Genomic DNA, 23,772 nt, shown 5'->3' with positions numbered 1-23,772 from the left:
GCACTGCATCCTGTGGTGGGGAGGCAGTCACAGAGGCCTCCTTAAGGTATGGGAACATTTATTCCCTTACCTTGAGGCTGCGTTGCGGCCTCAGCAGTGCTGGAAAGTGGGTTAGGATTGGGCCCTGAAGTGAAAGTGGACTGCAGGTCTCTTGTTGTCTTTTGTGCTCCCTGGAGCATTTGGTGGGCCACTGTGAGATACAGGAAGCTGGATTAGGTGGGCCTATAGCCTGATCCAGCGGGGCTGTTCTTATGCTCTTATGACTGCATGCATACTCCATGAATAGGGACTAGGGACCCAAAATCCTATCCAGTTTTCCAGTGCCGGTGCAGCTGTGCCAATGAGACATGCGCTGCATCCTGTGGTGGGGACACAGTCATGGAGGCCACCTCAAGGCAAGGGAACATACATTTGTTTCCTTACCTCAGGGCTGCATTGTGGTTGCACAGGTGCTGGAAGGTTGCATAGGATTGGGTCCTAAGAGCCCAAGCCTATGCCATGCCTACTCAGAAGTAAGTCCCATTCTAGTCAAGGGGGCTTACTCCCAGGGAAGTGTGGCTAGGATTGCAGCCTGCGTGTCAAACAGGGAATAAGAGCCCAAGCCTATGCCGTGCCTACTCAGAAGTAAGTCCCATTCTAGTCAAGGGGGCTTACTCCCAGGGAAGTGTGGCTAGGATTGCAGCCCGAAGGAATAGGGACTGCGAGCCCAAGCCTATGCCATGCCCACTCAGAAATGTCCCATTCTAGTCCCTGGGGCTGACTTCCAGGAAAGCTGCTGCATTCCAGCTTCAGAAAGCACTGCCAGTTCCTGGAACTCCCGGCGCTGCGGGGAAGGCGCCCTCCCCTCTCGGCCCTGAGCAACGCGGCCCGAGCACGCCGCGAGGGTGGTCGCGGGCTGCTTGGGGGGAGGCAGGCGGCAGGAGGGCTGGAATTTTCCCCGCCCGCCCCCACTGGGTCAGCCGAAGGCAAGGCGCGCACTCGGCGCGCGGGGAGTTTCCACACCCCTCGTGATGGGGCTGGCGGTGGCGCTTCCTCAGCGCGGGGCGTATAAGAAGGCGCTGCCTCTGGGCTCGCGGCGCAGGGCAGGGCCACCGGTGGATTGATGCGGACGGCTGTAGCTGCCTTCTCCTCGTTCTGTGGAGTCCTCGTCCTCCCTCGCGGAGCTCCGGCTTTCCACGCGGCCAGCATGCAGCGCCTTCTCGTGTGCCTCCTCCTTGCGGCCGTGGCAAGCGGTAAGGGGGGAAGGAGGGCTGAATGGGGAGCGCCTTTCTCTCTCCGGTGTTCTCCCCCACGTGCGTCCGCTTCCCCACTTCTGGCAACTTCCAAGGTACCAGGCTTGTGCCCCCCCCCCCCCGTCTAAGAGACGATGCCAGCCAGCCCCACTCAAAGAAGTGAAGTTCTGCCTCAGGAGATGGTTTGTGGAGGGCATCAACAAACCAACCTGTGTGTAGGCTCTGGATGAGTAGAAAATGCCTTCCTAACTGCTGGTTCTAGAAACAGGGGGGTTAAAAAGGCTTCAGATGTTTGGAAACCAGATTTGGAATCCCTTTCCCTGGATCCCTGATGTGCAGGATCCCTCTGATTATGAATGGAGGAGAGGAATGCACTCTGCACCTGCTCAGAGGCATGCCACCTTCTTCCTATTTCCCAGGTTTTAGCCTGGGGGCATTACTCACCTTTTGCCTGGGGCAGTTGTCTGTTTGCCTTGTGCTAAGGCTGCTTCTGGCTCTTTTGCTGCTTTTTGTTTGGTGAGCTGGAGGGTTGGAGCTGTGGAGCACGATTGTGGGGATGTTGGAGGTGGTGGTGGCCCGTTGTGGGTGACAGCTATGGGGCCATAGAACAGTGGTGGAGCACATGCTTTGCATGCAGACAGACCCAAGCCCAGTCCCTGGCATCTGCAGCTAAGTGGCAAGTTTGGGGTAGTTGTACCTGAGAGCTGTTGCTGGCCAGTAGCTGGTTTGGGGTAGTCATACCTGGAACAGATAGCACTGGCCTAGATGGCCTGATTGTCTATTAACCTACTTTATATATTAAGTTAGATACACTGAGCTGCTGTTTATTGATAAGAATACTTATATACCACTTTTCAACCAGAGTAGTTCACAAAGTGGTTTGCATAATAAAATCAATCAACGGTTCTCTGTTCCCAAAGGGCTCGCAATCTTTAAAAAAAAATACAGCCAAGACACCAGCATCACTCACTGGAAAAGTTGCCATGCTGAGGCAAAGAGAGACAGTTGTTGTCCCTCTGCTAAATATACGAGGACACTCCACTTTGAAAGGCACCTCTTTGCCCACTTAGGAGGGGTTACATGCTTGCTGTCATGTAGATAGCTGTTGTGTTTGTCTAAAAGCAGAGAGGGGAATTTCCTAAGGGTGTTTTGCTGATCTAGAGTGAACTGTGAGATGACGATTTTTGGGGATGGGGCAACTATATTCTTCACTGTCAACTTTGAACTAGAAGTGGTTAACAAACTAACCCAGAAAGCTATGCAAATCAAAATATTCAACTGTAGAGCCCTTCAGTCTTTTAGCTTTACCTGTGGGATTGCATGTTTTCGCTTAGTTCACATAATCTTTTTTGCTCCATGGTCTAAGTGTGTGCTGATTTGTGGGAGTTAAGACAAGCATTATGGTCTGAAGGAGCCCAACATATTACAGCATAATCCTATACAGTACTGTACATGCTTCTTCAGAAAAAAGTTCTATTTTGTTAATTGGTGCCTACTCCTAGGTAAGTATATTTAGGATTGCAGCTTTAAAACTGTCCGGTGTTGTTGAAACTTATTATGTAGGATGGTCACTCATCAGGAAGCCAGGGTTTTCTATATTCGGTTGTCCAAATGAGTATATGCTTGATGGCAAATCCATGTGATGGGTGGGACTTTGTCTTGATTCCTGGTCAAGCACTGAGACTTCAGGACTGTGGGGCAAAACTATTCATCCCAGTGGGATCCCAGTGGGATTAGGGTAGCAGAACTGGGAGGAAATTCATCCCACCCCCCACCCTCCCAACTGCTATTAACCCTGCAGGAGGAAAAAGATGCAATCAACAAATCTGCTTTAGGGAGACTAGAAGAAATATTGTTAAGAATATTGGTATGATGCTTTGCAACAAAAAAGTTTACAAAGCAGATTACATAGGATAAATCCCCCCCAGTCTAATTTGGTCAATGTCCTGCCCACTAGTGGCTGCCTTTAACTTTTTTAAGTTGCTCATGGAGCTCATTTGCACTTTGGTGCTTTGTCACATGGGAGATGCGATCACTGAGCCATATGTGGCAGACTGGCTGAAGTGTCTGGTTCCAATAATGGAAAGCTCAGATTCAAAATCCCCACATTGCCACCCTGTCCAGATGATTTGCATTCTTCAGACCTTCTGTACCTCATAAGACATTGGTTCTCACACATTTAGCACTAGGACCCACTTTTTAGAATGAGAATCTGTCAGGACCCACCGGAAGTGATGTCATAACTGGAAGTGTCATAATCAGGCAGGACAATTTTTATCAATCCTAGGCTGCAATCCTACCCACACTTACCGAGGAGTAAGTCCCATATATTATCATTGTTAAAAGAATATACATAGTAGCTTGTTAAAAGTACAGGCCTGTAACTTTTCTCCAAATGCAGTCACATAACATGGTGGCATAACATGGTGGTCTAATATATTAAAAATAAAATATTGAAATGAAGTTGACTCATGACCCACCTAGTGGGTCCCCACCAACAGTTTGAGAAACACTGAATTATTTGAGGCACTAGCAGCACAATCCTATGCATGTCTGTTCAGAAGTAAGTTCAGTGGAACTTACTCTCAGGTAAATGTGTATAGCATTGCAGCCCCAAATGCCTCTCCAAACTTCTGGCATTAAAGGCAGGGTACAGATATAGCCAATGAAGTAATGCTGACTTTTTGTGATTGGGAGTCATAGTCAGCCCTCCTACCTAAGTGGTAGGGTTGCTGACTCTGACTTATTGTTCCTGTAGATTTTTTCCCCCCAAGATGACATAATGCTGGAAATTCCTGGGGTGGGGGGGGTGGGGGCTGCTAAAATCTCCAAGATTACTTTCAGTAGTCACCTGGAGGTGGAGTACAATTCCTGGAAACTCCAGGCCAGTCCTGGACGGCTGGCAACACTGCTAGGTGGGGCTTCCAAAATGTTCATGGGAGAGCAGTGGTTTTGTCATAAGCAGCAGAAATTTTTATATTCCTCTCATCAAGTCCCCAAATGTGTATGTGCATTTTAGTGTCAACAGGAGGTGAGCTACAGACACATATATGCTAAGTGTGAACGTATATGTTGTCTGTAAATGGATAAAAGGCTTTTATTTCCTTATAGTAACTACCTTCCTAAAACAAGAACTTCCTTGAGGTAGCCTCTTCAAGCACCTGTCGTGCTCACACTTGTAGTAGTGCAAAGAGGATTCATTTTTTCCTCCTGGACCATTTGAGCTTCATACAGTGTCACATACAGTGTGACAGTGATCTTAAAAAATCCACCCTGAGCTAAAGGAGAAGGTGTGGCAGGGTAAGGAGGGTAGAGTTTGGAATGCTACCATTTTTGCTGTTTTTTTTTACCATAAATTTGCCCATTCTCAAAAAAAAATTCTTATTACTGCAATATGAACAATTGTCTCACAATTAAAACTAGGTGTTTCAAAAAATTCTTAAGCTGAGTGTTGAATGTGCTGTTCAGAGCATATCTAATGGTCCTATGGCTATGATCTCACTTTCTATTTGCTTAGGTTTGCTTATTTATTAAATTTTTATAACCCCCCCTTTCTCCAACTAGCACAGGACAGTGTACATGGTTCCTTCCCTTCTTTTGTCCTCACAGGATGAGGCTGATAGATAGAGCCCAAGGTCAACCAGGAAGCCTCATGGCCAAGTAGGGATTTGATCCTGAATCCTCCAGGTCTAACTCCAGAACCATTACACCACCCTGGCTCTCCACTACACCATATTCCCTTACCTGGAAAAGACCTCTGGGACTGCCCCCCCCAGGATACAGCACATGCTCTGGTGGCACAGTTGCATATGTAGGGGAGGGAATGGATAGGGGAGGGCAGGGGAGCTGCCCATGACTTCAGGTACAAATTGAGGGGAGAGAGAGAGAGAGAAACAGAAACAGAAACGTGTCATTGGAGGCATTTGTGATACTTGTATGTTTTCCCCTGTGGGGCAAATACAGTAATTTTGATGGCAAGGAGACTTTGATCACAAATTCAGGGTGGGGGGGGGGGGTGAGGAGGAGAATTGCCTGGATGCTTATCACTTAAAAAAAAAGAAAAGCATGCAGGGGTTCTAACCACATTCTTTCTGCTACCTTGTCTAGTTTGGCTCTAACAGGATTGTTGTAAGGACAAAATGGGGGACGAGTGGGACACAGCCTTGAATGTCTTGTAGGAAGAGTGGGAGAGAAATGTGAGAATGAAAATTTTATTTAAATAACTGCTTGCATTATCTTGAGAAATTAGGGGTATACTGGATTCATGAAGCAAAGCAAATGAGATTTTTCCCATTTGCAAACCATTACATAAAACCATTGTGAATACTAGTTATGAATACATTTCAATAGCATTCCATTAATTTTTGCACAGAAATTTTTTGGGACAGAGGATGAACCTTCCTTCAGTCTAGATGGCAATCTGCATGATATATCACTTTAGGCACAATCCTAACCCTTTATGTCAGTGCTTTCCAGCACTGGCATAGCGGTGCCAATGGGACATGTGCTGCATCTTGCAGTTGGGTGTCACTCACGGAGGACTCCTGAAAGTAAGGGAATGTTTGTTCCCTTACCTCAGAGCTGCACTGCCCTGGAAAGCACTGACATAAGGGGTTAGGACTGCGCCCTTTGAGTTCCAAAGGCTAAGAAGTGTTTTCTAAGGGTTTCTTATCTGTCAGCTGAGACATTACTGGAAAAGAGGGTGTTTTTCTTTTCTAGTAAGGAGTGGCAGAGAGTTCTTCTACGTCTACTTGAAATCTGTAGAGCAAGCCCAAACAGTGAGTCATAATACCTAGGAAAAAGGAAGCACGACAATTTTCTCCAGATTTTGAATCTCACATAAAGCTTATTCATTTCAGTGATTTCATTTGGACTAATACTAAATACAGTGGTTCTCAAATGTGATTTGGGACCTGATTTTTGATGGGTCTCCAAAGGGTGATGGAAAGATCAGATAACTAACTACCTCAAACCCTGAGACTATTGAAAAATCGGATACTGTAGCTGCTAATTACCCTGCAAAGAGCTCAGCTGCTGCTATTTGCAAGATAGCTGCTAACTGCCCTGCAAGGAGCTAAGCTGCAGTTTCCAAGCTTGTATAAATATATAGAGATAAAGTTCTAGGGTCTTTTTCTGGTTATTATAAATAAATATTACTTTTTAGATCTCCTTTTTTAAAGTCTGGCAAACATAGGTGGGTCCCAGTAGAGTGTTTTAAAAAGTGGGTCCCTGTGCTAAAATGTTTGGGAACCACTGCTGTAATTATCACAGGGGCAAACAAGTCCTGGAACATAAGACTTCTGCAAATCAATGAGGACTACAGGTTGAGTCCTGGGGGTTTTCCCCTGGGGGCTGGGGATAAGAATAGGCCCTCAATTTGGCTGTACTTGTCCTAAGAGGCGACTAAACCGGGTAGATGGGACTGAAGGCAGCTCATCTGAGAGAAGGAAACCTCTGATCCCAAACCTTCACTGCCTTGTGGTTACATCCAGTTATGGAAAAGGCTTCAGGAGTCAACCTCGAGGCAAAATCCGGAGCCGGAGTCCCTGAGGCAGTTCATGGCTGAACACAGTCACGTTCTGGCAACTCCTGTGACACCACTGAACCAACCATATTGGCTTCTGCCTTTCCATTGGACCATTTCAGCGACATGGAGAGGGGGGATATGCTGCATGGGAAACAGTCTATCCTCCATATCTACTTTACCCAGGCTTCGCGCACTGGAGAAGACACTCTGTTCCAGAACCACCATTCAGAGCGTGATACCATAGTCTTCCAAGACTGAAGGATGCCAACATGTTCAGCAGGTTGAGTCTTATTATTTCCATGGGTTCCATTCCCAGAACTGACTTGGATGGCAAAAAATGCACTAAAGCAAATCAATTTAAAAAACAAAGTCCATTTGCTCTGGTGATTTAAAAACAGTCTTGCTGACCTTTGTGATGTAAGATAAGAGTCCTTAAGAAGACAATCCATCAATCAGTCCTCCTCCAAGCACTTAGAAAGGTGCTTCACTCAGCCCCTCCCTTCACCAATGCAAAGTGATTACCTTTCTTTCACATGCTCAGGGAGAAAGGAGGGGTAGCCTGGAGAGAGAAGGATTGATGGATTGTCAGCCAGCTGCGCTCTCTCTCTCTCTCTCTCTCTCTCTCTCTCTCTCTCTCTCTCTCTCTCTCATTCTCTCATTAATGAGGCTATTGTTAAAGGACTTTTCAGGTTTTTAAATGATTTTTAAAGGGATGCATTTTTTCCCTTCTCCAGGGATTAGAACATTAGAACATTCCTTCTCATTTACAGTGGCCATTCATGTTGAGTCAAATCCCTGTATAACTAGGTTGGACCTGTATAGGTTTCGTTGGTGAATCAATTAAATTGAGTTATTTTTGCGATCACTACATGTGCAAAAAAAAAGGGAAACATGTACCATCTTATAAGAGGCATCGTTTTCCTGCTTCACAGTTCACACATTCAGTGGCCATTTGCCAAGTGCCAAGTCAAAAAACGATCGTGCCTGTATGCATGAACCTGCTCCAATTTGAATAACTATATTCATTAGTGCGACAGGACTGAGAATAGATGAAGTGTATATAAAAGCAGCGCTGTGTATTTGCTGCAATTCAATGGGACTGCAGAAAAAAACTCAGAATGGGGTATTCTAGAGCAAGGGTATCCAAACTTTTTGGCCAGAGGGCCACATGAAATATCTGGCGCAGTGCTGAGGGCCAGAAAATTTTTTTAATAATAATAATAATAATAATTTAAATAAATAAATTTAGAGATGGAACTTAAATGAATGAATAAATGAATGAGTGGGCTCATGCACTCAGCCTCTTCAGCCCTCAGAACATCCTCCAGGTGCGATCAGAGCACAGCTCTGGTCATGTTCAGTCGAGTGGGCCAGAGATTTTCAGGGGACAAGAGGCTGCCCATGGGCCGGATACAGGCTTGCTGTGAGCCGCATCTGGCCCCCGGGCCTGGTTTTGGAGATCCCTGTTCTAGAGTTTCGGGAGTCCAAACTTTTCGGCAGGAGGGCCACATCATCTCTCTGACACTGTGTTGGGGGCTGGGGAAAAAAGATTACATTTAATTTACACTTAAAAATTGAATAAATTTACGTAAATGAATATATTAGAGAAGGAACTTACATGAATGAATGAAGGTCTCACAATAGCTCAAGGCCTATAAAAGACCTTGCTCAAAGCAAGGCCAGCCTTTCCTTTGCTGCCCCTGCTGTTTCATAGATGTGAAATAGCAAGGAGCGAAGGGAGCCCTCAACCTGAAGCTCACGTGAGAGGTCAAACAGTCGACTGTCATGTTGAGGGTAGTTGCACTGGGCCAACACAGGCTCCAGCAAGTCTCCAGAGGGCCAGAGGCTCATTGGAGTCTGGTAGCTCCCCATGGGTTGAATTTGAGGTCCCTGAGGGCCGCAAATGGCCCCCGGGCCAGGGTTTGGGCACTCCAGTTCTAGAGTATCTCATTTTAAAAAGCTGCTCTCTAGCCTTATGGTGCAGAGAGAGGCTCTAAGTGTGTGGAAGCAATGCCTGCTGAAGTCTCAAAAGCCAGAGGTCTGGACAAATAAAAATTTTCTATAGTTGGAGGTGGCACTTGCTTTATACAATCCTCTACCTCTAGTAAAACAATAAGAAAACATATAAATTCTTGGAAGTTCATTTGCAAAGTCTCCTACGGGCCTTGATCCTAAAACGTTGATCAAGTTGAGGAGTTCTGTGCATAAAAGGTGGTTTTTGTGTGCGTGTCACTTACTAGCAACCCAGTCCTAACCTAGAAAGCACTGATGCATCAATCAATGGAAACGTTGATTGCATTGAGGCAATCAATGGAGGCCTCAAGGTAAAGGGGTGTTTGTAGGGCTACATTGCACCTGTATCAGTGCTGGAAAGTTGGTTAGGATTTGGCTTTATATAAGGAACAGTGAGCTTAAACCTTTTGTGTAACAATTGCACTCTGAAATGCACATCCCTGAGTGGCAGTGTTGTCCCTTTGCATAGCATTGCAAATATTCAAATATCCATCTCCATTCTGGCACAACTGGTCTTGTGTAAATACAAAGCATGGTTCAAACTGGGTTGGGAACAAGAGACGAGATGAGACGACTGTATTGGGTTAAATTCAGCCCACAATTTTATTTATTAAATTTAACTGAGAATACAGCAGCATCAGTCCAATTATGGCATGGGTAAAACCCCTGGGGTGAAGCCTTTCCCAGTAAAGCAAACTCTGCTGCTCTCTTTGGGCATGCCATCCTGGCTGAGATATCAGCAGCAGGAAAGTGACATCTCCCACCTTCACAGTACCATATAGTTGGAGGAAGGTTCTTGCCTGAATTGCCATCTCTCAAGCCCCAGAATTCTTTGTGAATGAGGCAGGCAGTTTCCCAAAATGGTTCCATTTACAGTTGCTGTCGTGCCCCAAAATCCTTGGAGGCTGTTCCATGAAATTCCTGTTTTGGTACTGCCATGCATCTAGCTCAGGAATTCTTAATCAGGGTATCCATACCCCTTGGACAGTGGTTCCCAAACTGTGCGCTGTGGCAAACTCACAGGGGCACCATGGGATGTCACCAGCCTCTTCTTCTCAGCCTCTTCCCAGGCACCACCATCTTGAATTACACAAAATCTCGCAGAGAGTTGTGCAATGGTACTGCCACAACAGGGTACTGTGTAAGAAGGGTACCTTGGTAGTGGTGAGTTTGGGAACCACTACCCTTAGGGGTATGGGAACCAAATGATGGGGGTATGGAACTCAATCTCTGAACAATTAAAAAAAGTTGTTAGATTATATTATTCACTATCCCCTTTATCAGTATGGACTGAGGTGTTCTGGGGAGCAGCTGTGTACCCTGAGCTCTTTGGAGGAAGGGCGGTGTAAAAATGTGAATAAATAAAACCAAGCTATTGACTTTTTTTTTTTAGCCACACTGGTACTTAATAGGACTGGTGGTGATGATGACTTCAACAGTCTGGTGAAGGGGGTATGGGGACATTTTGGGCAAGCCATTGGGAGTTCTGTAATCATAAAAGGGTGAAGAGCCTCTGCTCTAGATGCTCACGTCGGTATCCACACTTACCTGCAGCTGACCAGGGGATACACATTGTCCACTACAAAATATGCAGTAGGAAAAAATCCAACTACAGAAGTCCAGTTATAGTGGCAGGAGAAAAAAAACAAAACACTCCTATTTGACCCCAGGGCAACCAGCTAAATTTGTATTGAAACATTGTAGCAACATGGGGGCTGAACTGACTACAGAGAGGGCCAGTGGCAGGCGGAGATAGCTTCAGTTGCCCTGCATCATCTCTTCTCTTTGTCCCAAAGGCCTGAGAGCCAGCCTGACATTGCAGCAGGCTGAGTCCAAGTCCTGCCTCTCCTCCAAGCATGGATGAAACCACATGCCCTCTAGCATTCAAAGGGTGGCATTACCTTGTCCAGTATAAGCTTCTTATCCTTCAAAGCTGTATGTCCTTTCATCTTCTTTTTCCTCCCCTCTAGAATCTGTCCTTTGTAGTATCTTTTTATTGTTGTATGTTTCTGCACAATTTAAATATTCATGAGAAATGACATTAGAACTCAAATCAGTGGGGTGTGTTGTTCTTACAGGGGCCCAGGAAAGGCTTTTTGTGGGAATAGAGCCAGAAAAACCCATGGTGGAATTTGGAGGTTTTATTGTGATCAACTGCACTACCAACTGCGAATTTTCAAGTTATGGCATTGAAACCTCCCTACTGAAGCAAGAGATACCTGAAAAGGGGACCTCTTGGAGAGCCTTCAGACTCGGAAATGTCACTGAATGGACACCCCGTGCGTTGTGCTACTTCGTCTGTGAAAAGGAAGATGAAGACCTGGAACCTCAAGGTGCAAACATCACAGTTTACCGTAAGTCAAACATTGGTCTGTGTTGGGATCTTGTCTGAAAAGCTAATCTTTCAGGATGCTTTCAAATGTTTTCATGGTTTGAAGGAAAGTGGACATTGTGGGGCATAGAGACTTTTGTCTTGGTGATCACCAATTCAAATTCAGCAAGCGGTCAGGAAAGAGACCACGTCCACTTATAAACAACTAGAAAATTGGGAGAAGGCTTGATTAGAATCCTTTCTACGTGTGTGAAGCATTTTCGTTTTTGTTTTAAACTGAGTGGAGAATTCAATCATGCCATTTTCAGGATTAGTTCAGGTATAGTTTGTCCTCTTGTTCTTTTGTTTCAGGCTGCCTTTCAGAGATTTTAATGAAACATTCAGAGGAGGGAATGTTTAGGAAAGTTGTGTCCATCATGTGCACTTTTAAACTCAATTAAGTATTAGTCAGTGTACCCTAAATCCGGAATGGGCAAAGCTTATCATGGCAAACTCAACAGTTTGATCCCTGAGCAATTGGATATGATGAGACTGTAATTCCACTTGATCCCAGGTCATAGGGGGCTCACTACCGCTTGGCATCTCTGCCAAGCAAATTTACTTTTGCCAAAAGAGGACTGGAAAGTGGGTCAGGGAACTGACTGATGATGACACAGGCCTTGCAGGCCTCATCCTTAAAACCCGGAAATGCCATCCATGAGAATAATCATTGCCAAGAAAAGAAAGTGAGTTCATAATTTTGCTCTTTTTTCACCTGTGAAATGCATGAACCAATGAAGATTTATCATTGTTTTCCATTGTTCCAGGGGCTCCCAATCACGTAGTCCTGGATCCATTGCCAGAGGTGGAGGTGGGCAAGAAGTATAACTTGACGTGTCGTGTTTCTGATGTTGCCCCCATCCGGAACGTTACTGTGACCTTTCTCAGAGGTGGGGAAAAGCTGTATCAGGAGACATTTGAGGAGCACAGTAATGCTACAGCAGGTGATCTTGTGGTGACTCACAGCTTAATGGCTCAGCGAGCAGACCATGGAATGGAATTCAGCTGCCAGGCTGCTTTGGATCTGAGGCCTGAGGCGGAGCTCTTTGAAAAGGCTTCCTACAACCAGTCACTGAAAATTGTTGGTGAGTTCAGCTTCTCTAGTCCCTTTCAAGAAAAAGTGTAACAGAACAAATGGTGTACATGTGATACAAGGTATAAAGGACTGTTAGTTATGCTATATGCTTACCTGAAATGTAAACAGCATGGTCCATCTCTGTAAGTTGAACTAGAGTAAAAAAAATGGTTTCAGTTTTTAAAATGGTTTTGGTTTTTTTGAAAGTCAAGCGTTTGGCTGGACTTGGCCGTGTGCCACAGGTGTTCTCGGCACAGTAGATAAGAATGCATTTGAATGAATAGTTCTTTGTTCTCTGAAGAAGAGTTAAAAAAATGTGTTTGTGCTTTTAAAATCTGTCTGTCTTGCGTTTTAACACGCAGGCTCAGTATCATTGCTTTAAGCTTAATTTTCCTTATATTTCTTGTTCTTCATTTTAAAACCAGTTTTGGTGCATACACAAGTGTGACTAGCATATAGTAATCTTTTAAGTAAGTTTTAGTGGTCTAACAGCATTAAAGGGTTTAAGACAACATATCAAAGCAATTTTCCGGTTCACATCAAAGTCATTTCCGGGTTAACATTACAAAGGTCAGGTTCCCAGAGAAATGCATCAGGCTGCATTTTTTTAGCTGTGTTGGCAAAACCCCATGGCAAGTATGTTGCATTTTGCGAGCTACAACGAAGGCCAAAGTAAGTCATTATGAGATGAGGTCATTTTGAGCAAAATTGAAGTGCAGTACCCATCTACTGCCTGCTCAAATCTGTATAATGTTATGTATGGAATTGCGTAATCGGAAACAACTGGTGATTTGTAACCCACCAATAAATTGTCTCCAATGAGAAATCTGTGTGTTTCAAGGAGGGAATCCCTGATTGTAATAAAAGCGAGCTGGAGAGAGCGCTCGGTATGTGACTTCTCCCATTCTCACTTCTGACTCTCAACCTTTGGAACCTTTTGGATTTACAATAAACCCTTGGATTTGATCGCCACTGCCTACTGAGTTTGCTTTGGAACTCTGAATCTTTGGAACTTTGAATCTTGCAACATTTGGGATTACCTTGCAACATTTGGGGGCTCGTGAACCTTGAAACACCTTGCAACACATGAATTGGATTTCTTCTCAGTGCCGTAAATCCATACATAGGTTTTGTTATAGTGAACTTCTTAAACTCAGGAGCAGAATGGTCCAGCCTGCAAGGCCTTTTTTGGCGGCCCTCAGCAACATACAACAAACGCGAGTAGGGATGGATGATGGCCGACCTCAGGACCATGGGGCAGTCTGGGGCTACACTGGGAAAGCTGAGGGACAATCTGTGCCTGTGTACGGTGCCACTAAGCCAAGACAGTGTCCTCGTCCAGGGGGAGAAACATATCCGTCCTGCAGGTGGAAACGACACTGCTTGGGGGGCAGCATCAGGAGTAGCAGCGGGGGACAGGCTTCAGGAATGGGCCAGGGGAAAAGGGTGTGGCCATCCCTGTTTCATTTATTGAAGGGAGTAGCCAACAGGAAGGGGTGGGCTCTAGGGAGATCCACTTCAAGCAGAAAGACCCCGAGTAGGCCAATGAGGAGGCTCAGTACTGGAGAGGTGGCTAAGGGCCCCTGTGGTCCCAAGGAAAGGAGCCAAGGGCAGGGAGGAGGACTGGTGGTGCATACAACAGTGTGGTTTTTGCTCGTGTTTATTTCAGTGTGTGGCCCACGGGTTCTGTGTCGAAGTACACTTGTGGCCCACTTGGTATGAAAAGTTGGACTACCTAAAGGCAGTAGACTTCTCTTTTTTTCTGATGGCTGTAACTAGTCTGCATGAAGTGTCTTTTCTAGCTTCTGCACCCATGAAATGGGGTTTGGGGACAAAGTTACTAGTCTCCAAGGGGCTATGCAAGGAAACTGCACCTGATTATAATTATCAGCTCATTTGCACATCTTTTCTTGTTCCTAATTAGACTGCATTTGCTATAATCCATAATGGGCAGAGATTGCATGAATTGCTATAAGGATTACTGACATAGGTCGATTCTCCCTCGCTGGAGATCTTCAAGTTGACACTCAACAGATGCTGGGGATGCTCTTGGAGGATTTCCTGCTACAGGCAGGGTTAGACGACCTTTTGGATCTTAATTCTATGACACAGGGCCTTGCCTAGGAGGCCCTGCTGGAGATTCTCTAGGAAGAATTCTTGCTACAGGCAGGGTTGGACAAGATGACCTTAATTCTTAATTAATTCGATGACACAGGGTCTTAATTCGATGACACAGGGCCTTGCCTACTTAGCAAAAGTACTAATTTTAAGTAATAACAATTCTGTTAATTGTTTGTTTTTAACCCATTTTTGGCATTGGGCAGAAATGGCTTAATTTCCATGTTTTCTCTTGCTGTCATAACAGTTTTTCCAGTGGATCCCCATCTTCAGACATCGGAAAACATATTGGAGACCAATACTGAGATGCCTGTGGAATGTAACGTGGTGGGGATTTTTCCAGTTGAAGAGGCCCAGTTTGACCTGACCTTTGCAGGGGAGAGCCTGAACTTCAGCACCAGTATGTCTGGTAACAGAGTAACAGCCCATGCTTTGGTGTCCTCCTCCTCAGCAGGAGAACATGAGTTGAACTGTGCAGTCTCTTTGGGGCCAGTGACCAGAACAGCAGCAAAGACTGTGCATATCTACAGTGAGTATCATTTTGAAGTAGTAAGTTTTAACAACTGTAAATTCAAGATACAGAGATGTGTGGAATGCAGTGCTGTCAGTCCACAAATGACAGGTGACGCTCAGTGTTTGTTGTCCCCACTCTGGAGGCCCCCATGTGCATCCAGCTGGTCCTTCTGCCAGGACTGGAACCAGTGCCATATATACCGTATATACAGTCAGGTCCAAAGGCAAGTAGTCGCACCCTCGAAGGAGGAATTCTGTGTGAAGGGGCTTGGTTGAGGAAGATATGTAGGCCAGACCAGAAGGGGGTTGGAGAGAGAGGCTGTTAAGCTGGACAGATTGTAATGCTATCCCCACAAACACCTCTGTGGAGTGTCCCATGACATATTCATGGGGATGGCGAGTCCAGAGCAGGGCTTTTCACTGATGGTTCCAACTCAGTGTCCATGAGTTGCATGGACACAGTGCACATCACCTTCTATCTTCTTCCCCTGGTGGTGCATCTTCTTTTCCTTCCCTTCCCCCCTTCTGCCATTGGAGTGATTCTTATGTTCCCTCCCTTCACTGGGAAACTGACTGAGTTCCACTCTCCTCCTCCCTTAGGAAATAGAGGAGAGTGCTGGGGAGATGTTCTGCTAGAGTATCCCCACCACTCCTGGAAGGAGAAGACGATAACAAAAAGAGAGGTGGAGCTGGCCTCAGCAGCAGTGGCAGGCATTGTCTACATAGAGTATACTGCAACACAACAAGAAATGAAAGAAGAAGAGATAAAGGAGAGGGGAAAAGAGGCAACTGGGGGGAAGAGAGTGGCCAGGCAGGTAGGATGATTCTTGAAGGACAGCAGCATTTGCTACACCTGCTGCCTGAGACAATCTCCCACAGAAGGGTCCATACAGGCCTTAATTCTCCTCCACAGGAATATAAAAAGGGCCCAGCTGCATTGGGTGGAGAGACTGCCAAGTCAGGTATCTGCTTCTAAGAGTAGCCAACCAGATGCCTCTGGGAATCTCGCAAGTAGGGCATGAAGGCAGCATCTCATTCCTATTGTTTGCCATCCCCATCCAGTGCTTGGTATTCAAAAGTGTATTGTTGCTGCTGATAGACACCTAAAATGGTTGGCAACCTTCAGTCTTGAAAGACTGTGGTATAAGCCTACAGCACCTGGTATTCCCATGTGGTCTCCCATCCAAATACTAACCAGGCCTGACTTTGCTTAGCTTCCAAGATCAGACAAGCACCTGACCCCTTTGCAAAAGTCAGCTCAGTTCATTGGACAGATTTTTAGCTGGTATAATAAATGTTAAGGTCAGTCAAGCAAGCTAGATGCTGAATGTGGGCTTTGCTGTATTCCCTTACAGGTTTACCTGAACCCATTCTGAACGTTGACCACCAAGAAATCCTCGTCAATGAGACAGCGACCTTTATGTGCAGTTCACAGGGCACTGAAGCTCCTGGCACAAAAATGCAGATCAGAACCGCCAAGCAAGTCTTAATATATGGAAGGCAAGGTTCCCTGCAGGTTTCAGTGACGGCCCAGGAAGAAGATGATGGGAGGGAATTTACGTGTGAAGTTTTGCTAATTGTCGATGGGCAGAGAGTCCTAAAGAGCACATCGGTGAAACTCTCTGTATTCTGTAAGTAGGACATACCATGAACAAACGTCTCAATCCTAGTGATTCATAATTCTTCAGTGCAAGCAATAAAGGGAGTTTGCAAGTGGAGTGACTTCTGCAGTCTACACAGCATTGCGTACCTCAGTCCTAATTTGGGCCCCAACTTCAAACTGCAGCTCACACAAATGGCATACTGGTGGCCCCAGTATCCACAGGGGTTCAGTTCTGGACCCCCCCCCCCACCGATGCCATGAATATGCAGGTACCAGGGACACCCTTTAAAAAGTAAGGGAATGTAAAAAAAAATGCCAAAAGTAGCTGCGCCTTTTTTCTGCACAGTCAAACTGCTGTGTTTCTCAGGGCTGCAGGCTTCCTTCCAAGGTGCCGCAGAGTGCAGTGTGACCAGGAGGACAATTCATTGTGCTGCATTCTGGGGTGACATTGGGGGAAGGTAGTAGCCTCAGAGCAACCAGAGGATTGCTGCCTGCAGTCCTGAAAATGGGTGCAGCTATTTGTGGCATGTTTCTTTACTTCCCTAACTTTTTAGAAAGCCTCCCTGGTATCCTCTGGATCTGTGGATAATTGAAACAGTGTAGATCTGCAGATACCAGGGCCTGCTTGTATTAATAGAAAACAATCCCTCCACATAGAAAAGCAGCCTCTTCTCTCTGACACACTTGTTCAGGGAATTTGTTTACCAGGCTCTGCTGCATAGTCACAGTTTCAGGAACCATGTTGCGTTTACAATATCTGATGCACACTCCCTAAATTGTGAGAAATAGCTAACACTTATGCTATGCTTTTGCAAAAAGAAATAGGATGCTAGACATTTTTCCCCAGAAGATTTTCTGAGCTTTGGTTGGTTTTCTGACTTTTCTTAGTGTTCTTCTCCATCCTCCACGCCATGCAGGGTTTCTTGCAAGAGGATGCCACGCCACTGTTGTCTGTGTCCTTTTGGCCTCAGGGAAAGAGGGGTATAATCAAAGGGCATGCACGCTTCACATAGTTGTGAAATTGCTTCCTGCCTGGAAGTGCTGGAAGCGCTGAGGCAATTGACTTAGCTTGGGCAGAAAGGTGTTGAAGAGCAAGCGGATGACAGCCACAGGGAATGGCATGTAGGGGATCATGGCGCACAGTGGCCCCTTCTTGTGCACTTGAACCATGACCCCTCCAGAGGAGGAGGTGACTCCCCTGACTGGCATCCCCAGCAACAGACCCTGCAGCACCCCCTTCTTTGGGACCATGGTCCATGATACCTGTTGGAGCGGGGGGCAAGTGAGAACCCAAGTGGATTCACCCTGCAAAGGTCACTCCACCAAGTGAGCCGCCGGAGCAGGAGTTGGCAACTATCGAAGAGTAGAGAAAGCAGCGTCTTCTGGGCCTTGTGTCAGCTGGAGCACTGCTGGGCCTCACACAGTCATTTTAGTGTCTCACCCATATGGTTTCGGGAGGTGCAGTCTGCACCCCTCCACTCCCCTAGCAACACCATTGCTGTTTGTAGAGCTGCTCTATAAAAGTGTTGAGAAATTTCAATTGGTTCAAAATGTGATTAGCAGGGACTGCCTGTTGGAAGCGTATTAGCCCAACCTCCCATGATCTCTGTTAGTTTCTTGTTTGTTTTCAAGCTCAATGCAAGGAGCTGGTTCTTAGGCCTTAAAGCAGTTGGAGCTCAGGTGCTAAATGGACTGTCTTTTCCATTATGTGTCTTTCTCTATTCTCTGTATGCTATCTGAGACATTGAAAGTCTAGTAGTTATGCACCAGGAGCAGGGACTTTTCACTACTGGCACTGTTGCAGAATGCCCATCCATTGGACACTGGCATAGCTCCCTCACTTATTTTCCTTCAGGTATAAAATGTGGCTTATTCATTTTTGGTGGGTATTTTTTAGTGGGTGATTTTTTAGTGGGACCCATTTTTTAGTAGGTGATGCTGACACCTAAAAAGGTGAAAACCTATCACCGCTTGATTTTACTTGTTTGGATGCTGGTATTCTAGATTCTTTGGGTTGTCACTTTGCTGTATTTTATTATTATGCTTCATGGTTCATCTTTGGCTGTAAGGCACTTTGGTTTGCCTTGGCAAATAAGGTGAGATATAAAATGTATTTAGATAAATCCTTTCATCCCACATTGCCAAGGAAAATGAAAACCTTATTTCTTCCATTCTAGATGGACCCCAAATGAACGATTCTAGTTGCCCTAATAGCTTAACCTGGAAAGATGGAAGTGAGGAGATTTTCATCTGCTCGGCCTGGGGAAATCCAGCACCAACTGTGGAATGTAGTAAGGACAAGATACCTTACGCCATTGGGATACAACAGCCTATCACCAAAGAGCAGGATGGAATCTATCAGTGCAATGCCACCAATATGTACGGCTCTATTATTCAATATGTGACCGTACATGTTGAATGTAAGTTAACTTCCCTGTCATAAAAATGGGTCCTTTTAACTTCCAGTGGGCAACCAAGGGTGAGGAGCTTATAAATCAGTGGTTCCCAACTTGTGGTCCGTGAAACCCTGAGAAATGGTCCGCATGGTCTCAGAAAAAAAAATCACCTTCAATCACTTCCAGCTTGTCTCTGAGAGCTCTTCTGTGGACTACCAAATTTGTGTGTGTGTGTGTGCGCAGGGGTGGGGTTGGGGGTTGCATGTGATCCATGTTGATTCCAATTTTTGCCTCGGTGATCTGTGGGCTTCTAAAGGTTGGGAACCACTGCTGTAAATGGACTGTGCAAAAAGAGTTACAGTGCAATCTTATGCATGACTACTCAGAAGTAAGTCCTTTTAGGTTCAGTGGGCCTTACTCTTAGGTAAATGTGTATAGGATTTCAATCTTTGAGTAAGATTGTGAGTTATAAGCTTATCCCAAGGATGCTAACAGAAATCCTTGCCAGTGACCTACCTGAGCCCAGTACACTGTTACGGTGACCCAATCCAAATTAGTGAGAACATTTCTAATTTTCTAATTAGAGAAAATTTCTAATGAGCAGATCATATGCTGGTCATTGTGAACCAGTGGAGAACTCTTTTCATTTTGGAGTGGGGGATGAGTTCAAATCTCAGCTCACCTAGTGGCCTCACCTATCAAAATCTCAGCTCACCTAGTGAGGGAAGTCCCACGTTCTCAGCACTGCAGTCCCAAGATAAAAGTGGGCCAAAAGAAATGAGTATGCCCCTATCATACCATCTTTAGTTTCCTGGAAATATATTGTCTTTCCCCAGCTTTGATGGCCTTGTATATCCCAATGCCTAGTCTGTGCCCTGTTTGATAGGCAAGATATGTACTTTGTCATTTCATTATGTTTGAACTAGAGACAAACCTTTTTCGGTGGTGGGGCCATATCTATGGAACCCTCTGCCCAGGGAGATCTGCCAGGCTCCCTGTGGCAGGTTACTTAAAAAAAAAAAAAAACCCTTCAAAGCTGACTTTTTAATCACACCATTGAAATAAGATTTTATTAGATCACTCAAACTGTTTTATGCTGCCGCTGCCACGAGACTACCTTGGATCTGATCAGCCTGGGTAATTCCAGACCAGTGTCTAATTTGCCATTTTTGGACAAGGTCTTAGAGCAGTTGATGGACACACTTAGAGCAAGTGGACACACTTGCTTTTAAATAGTGACACTCTTGTAGAAATTGCCAGAGATCTGGATGCCATGGAAAGGACTGGAGATCTGTGGAATCTCCATGGAGATGCCATGCTATGATCCTGAGAGGAAGCTGCTTATCCTAACTCATTTGCTGCAGCTTTAGCATTGAGCAAGTTGCATATATTTCTCTTCTGGATGGGCTAGCATTTTCCTTCTTTCAAAATAAGGCATTTCTGCAGATGTCTTAATAGCCCAATTCTATCAAAATCCCCATGCAGCAGTGCTGGCACAGCTTCCACTGCTCTCTGCAATGGGGATGTTTTGGCTGCTGGAGGTCTCCTCGAGGTGAGCCCCAGTAACTACTTTGGCTCAAGTTGGATCTGCGCCATCAGTATAGCTGTGCAAGTCTGCGTTGACCTGTTTAGGCGGCTCATGCCAGGAAGAGGTTTTGGATTTGGCTGGCACCGCTACCACCGAACGTGCCCCCGCCCTGTTCCACCCCCTGTGCTGGGCTTACCTGCTCCAGTGTGCTTCCAAACATCTGCCGGCACGCATGGGAAGGCTCTGGCAGGTGTGCTTTCTGCAGGTGTGCTGCCCGCTTGCACTGCCACTGCCACTGCCACTGCCACTTTGCAGCAGCCTGCACCTACAGAACACACATTCCACTAGTGCTAGTCTTCAGTAGGAATGGGCCATAACTGGCAGAATTGCAACAATGTGGAATTCGGAGGCACTGAGTTTTAATGCATTTTATGCATTGTTAAAATGCATTTTGATGCTTTGTCTTTTCCATTCACAGCTTACCAGTTCCCCACCCTTGCAGTAAGTCTGGCAGCTCTCATCACGGTGGCTGTTACTTCTGCGGTAATTATGGCCTATAGGATGTACTACCAGGCTCATAAGATCAGAAAATACCACCTCAAGAACCAACAAGAGGGAGGAACTGCCATGGAAGAAAAGTGCCTGAACGGCAATGCACCATTGGTGTGAGTGGGCAGGTGACTGTTAAGAACTTGCAAGCAAGATTGCAGCTGCTACTGGGAACACATTTTCAAGTGCTGAGCAACTGACAAGCATCAAACATTGTCTCGGCTATTGGAGACGGCAATAATTGGCTGTTGTTGATGATTCTTGCATTTTCAGAGGCTGATTGTTGCCATTCACTACAAGGGATGTGGGATGCTAGAAGAGGCTTGTGGCTCACATTTTGTTCTATACTTCCTCTTCCACCTTTTTCCCGTCCCATGCAACTGCAGACATGAAACTCAAAAGAGGATCAGACTGTGGAGAAATCCTTCTGTCCAGAGCAAATTTTTGAGAGCTGCTTTCAGTAACTCAGTAGGAGGCAACACAAGAGGACTGGACACGTGAACTGAAGGGGGGAAATGGAAGAGCCATAAGTAGCGTGGGCTCGTCTGCCAGTAATGGAGGATTTGGTACTGAGCTCCTGCAGTTGTGCAATGTTTTCCTGGATCCCTTTTGTACCAGTAGATTCACTGGATTATCTACAAGCACCAACATGATCATTGATGGCCTTCTGAATTCTTCTATCTAGAACTCCTTGTCCTAGGGCTATCAAGCACCAGTTGGGACTTGGCCATGACTCTTCCAACTGAGGTGCTGACAAAACCTACACGAAGCAGTTGGGAGTCAGATGGTTTTCTCATTTGCATCTTGCCTCATGGACTCAGGATCATCCTGTTTAAATACCATGTGATGTATTGTAACTCTAAATCAACTCTTATGTATGAATGTCTTGCTGAATGGCAGGAAGTCTTTTCTAACTGGAAGAATATGTGGACAGTGACCTGGATTGCAAAGGGGTAGTACTGAACTGGCTGAGCTTACTAGCTGCAAGTGAAAACAACTTACTCTGCAAGGGAACAATGCAGCTAAGCCTTTTGAAAGAGCTCTCTGGGATGCAAGAGCCTCTGTTCTCATATGCTCATTTTACCCACGCCTATGCTGATTTAAATACATCATAACTTGGGGTTGTATTCAAACATGAAGATTTTATGGGGTTTGCCTTGAAATGTATCTGTACTGTGATGAGAAAAACTGCATTTGATGCAGAGTGCGTTTTGTTTCTTTTCTGTCTCGTGTCCTCTATGAACAGTGTCCATGTGTGGCTTCAGTAGCCCTGAGGGCTACTTCATGCTGTCCATCTTTATGGGTTTTAGCCATACTTCTTGAAGTGTGGATGTGGCCAGTACAGTACATGCAGGTCTTGAGATAATCAAAATGAGCTTCACTGTCTGAGTGCAGAGAGTGGCAAACCCAGGCTAGCTGCGGTATAGTTTGTGAAACAGTTTTTGTATGTGAGACCAGGAAGAAAGTTCCCTAACAGACCCTTGTTATCATGGGATTTTTAAAGCACCCCTTGATTTATCCAACTTTGTACATAGCTCTTTGAAAGTCTTTTAAAGTGTATGTTCTAAACACCAAAATAACAAATTAGAGGTTACAGCTTTATTTTTGTTTCAAATGTTTTTCAAACATTTTTGAATGTTTGAACATTTTTGAAATTCAAACACTTTTGTGAATTTTTTTGAGATGAATTTTTTTTTAAAGTAACTTAGGCTGCAATCCTATCTACACTTCTCTGAGAGTAAGCCCCACTGAACACAATATAACTTACTTCTGAGTAGACATGCATAGGATTGTGCCCTCAGTTGTTTTACTTGTCTTATATGGAAGCTTTTATTTATATTTTATTATCAGGAAAAGGGATTAAATCTATATAGTGAATTAAAACAGGTTTCTCAATTTTGCTCACATTGTCAACTAAAAATTGTAACAGATAAAACAGTGGGTGGTACAGATGTAGAACAGAGCCAAGAGTTTAATTTATAAAGCAAATACAATGCTTTTTTAAAAGAATGTTTTATAAAATAAATGAAATATTTACTTTCACTGAATGTGTCCCTGTGTTATTGACAACCATGGCAGCTTGCTAGCAAAAGTTGTTTTCTAAGGGATGTAAGGCAACAATGCTTCCTTAGTTACAAGTTACAGGTATTGATGGTGCTTTGGACAAGTTCCAGCACTTGCTTGTTAACACATGCTCTGGAAACATGTGCATTGTGGCATTTAAACACACCCCAAACGTGCATATCTAAGGATCTTGCAGTCTTTGGTCATGCACACTCCCACAAGCTGTTGCCATAAGACCAGAAAGAGAACAGGAAGTGACACGAAGTCATTCAGTTCCAGACAACAACTTTATTGAGATTAATAAAATAACTAAAAACAATAATTAATAAAAATATGTAATTGGTATGGCATAATCCTATTCATGATTACATGGAAGTAAGTATCGCTGTGTTCAATGGGACTTGGGGCCCAATCCTACTGAACTTTCCAGCATAGATGCAGTTGCAATGCAGCCCCAAGGCAAGGGAATAAAGGTTTCCTTACCTTGAGGAGGCCTCTATGACTACCGCCCCATCGCAGTTTGTAGCGCACATTCCACTGGCACAGCTGCATCAGTTCTGGAAATTTGGATAGGATTGGGCCCTTACTCCTAGTAAACTATGCATTGGACTGCAACCCAAATAAACATATGATAGAACTGTTAACTACAAACAATTGCTGCTTGTATGGGTGACTTGATTATACAAAAATTGGATTAACAGTGACTAATAAAATGATTCCTGCCTGTATAAAATAGCACAAGCATCCAACCCACAAACAGGTGAAACATTTGTTTTTATGATC

At 45.0% G+C, this 23,772-nt stretch overlaps 1 protein-coding gene across 1 annotated transcript; it reads left to right on the top strand.

Annotated features, from left to right (window-relative positions):
• Positions 1-1,147: 1,147 nt before the first annotated feature.
• LOC136639749 (intercellular adhesion molecule 1-like) lies at positions 1,148-22,968 on the top strand. Its single transcript, XM_066614226.1, has 7 exons — positions 1,148-1,232; positions 10,851-11,126; positions 11,911-12,228; positions 14,584-14,865; positions 16,205-16,480; positions 18,630-18,872; positions 20,855-22,968. The coding sequence occupies exons 1-7, from the start codon at positions 1,187-1,189 to the stop codon at positions 21,043-21,045; spliced, it is 1,632 nt and encodes a 543-aa protein (XP_066470323.1). The 5' UTR covers positions 1,148-1,186; the 3' UTR covers positions 21,046-22,968.
• The last annotated feature ends 804 nt before the right edge of the window (positions 22,969-23,772 follow it).

The sequence above is a fragment of the Tiliqua scincoides genome, chromosome 2 (genome assembly GCF_035046505.1).
Source record: "Tiliqua scincoides isolate rTilSci1 chromosome 2, rTilSci1.hap2, whole genome shotgun sequence".
Taxonomy (NCBI): Eukaryota; Metazoa; Chordata; class Lepidosauria; order Squamata; family Scincidae; genus Tiliqua; species Tiliqua scincoides.
This window is presented reverse-complemented; position numbering and strand designations above follow the sequence as displayed.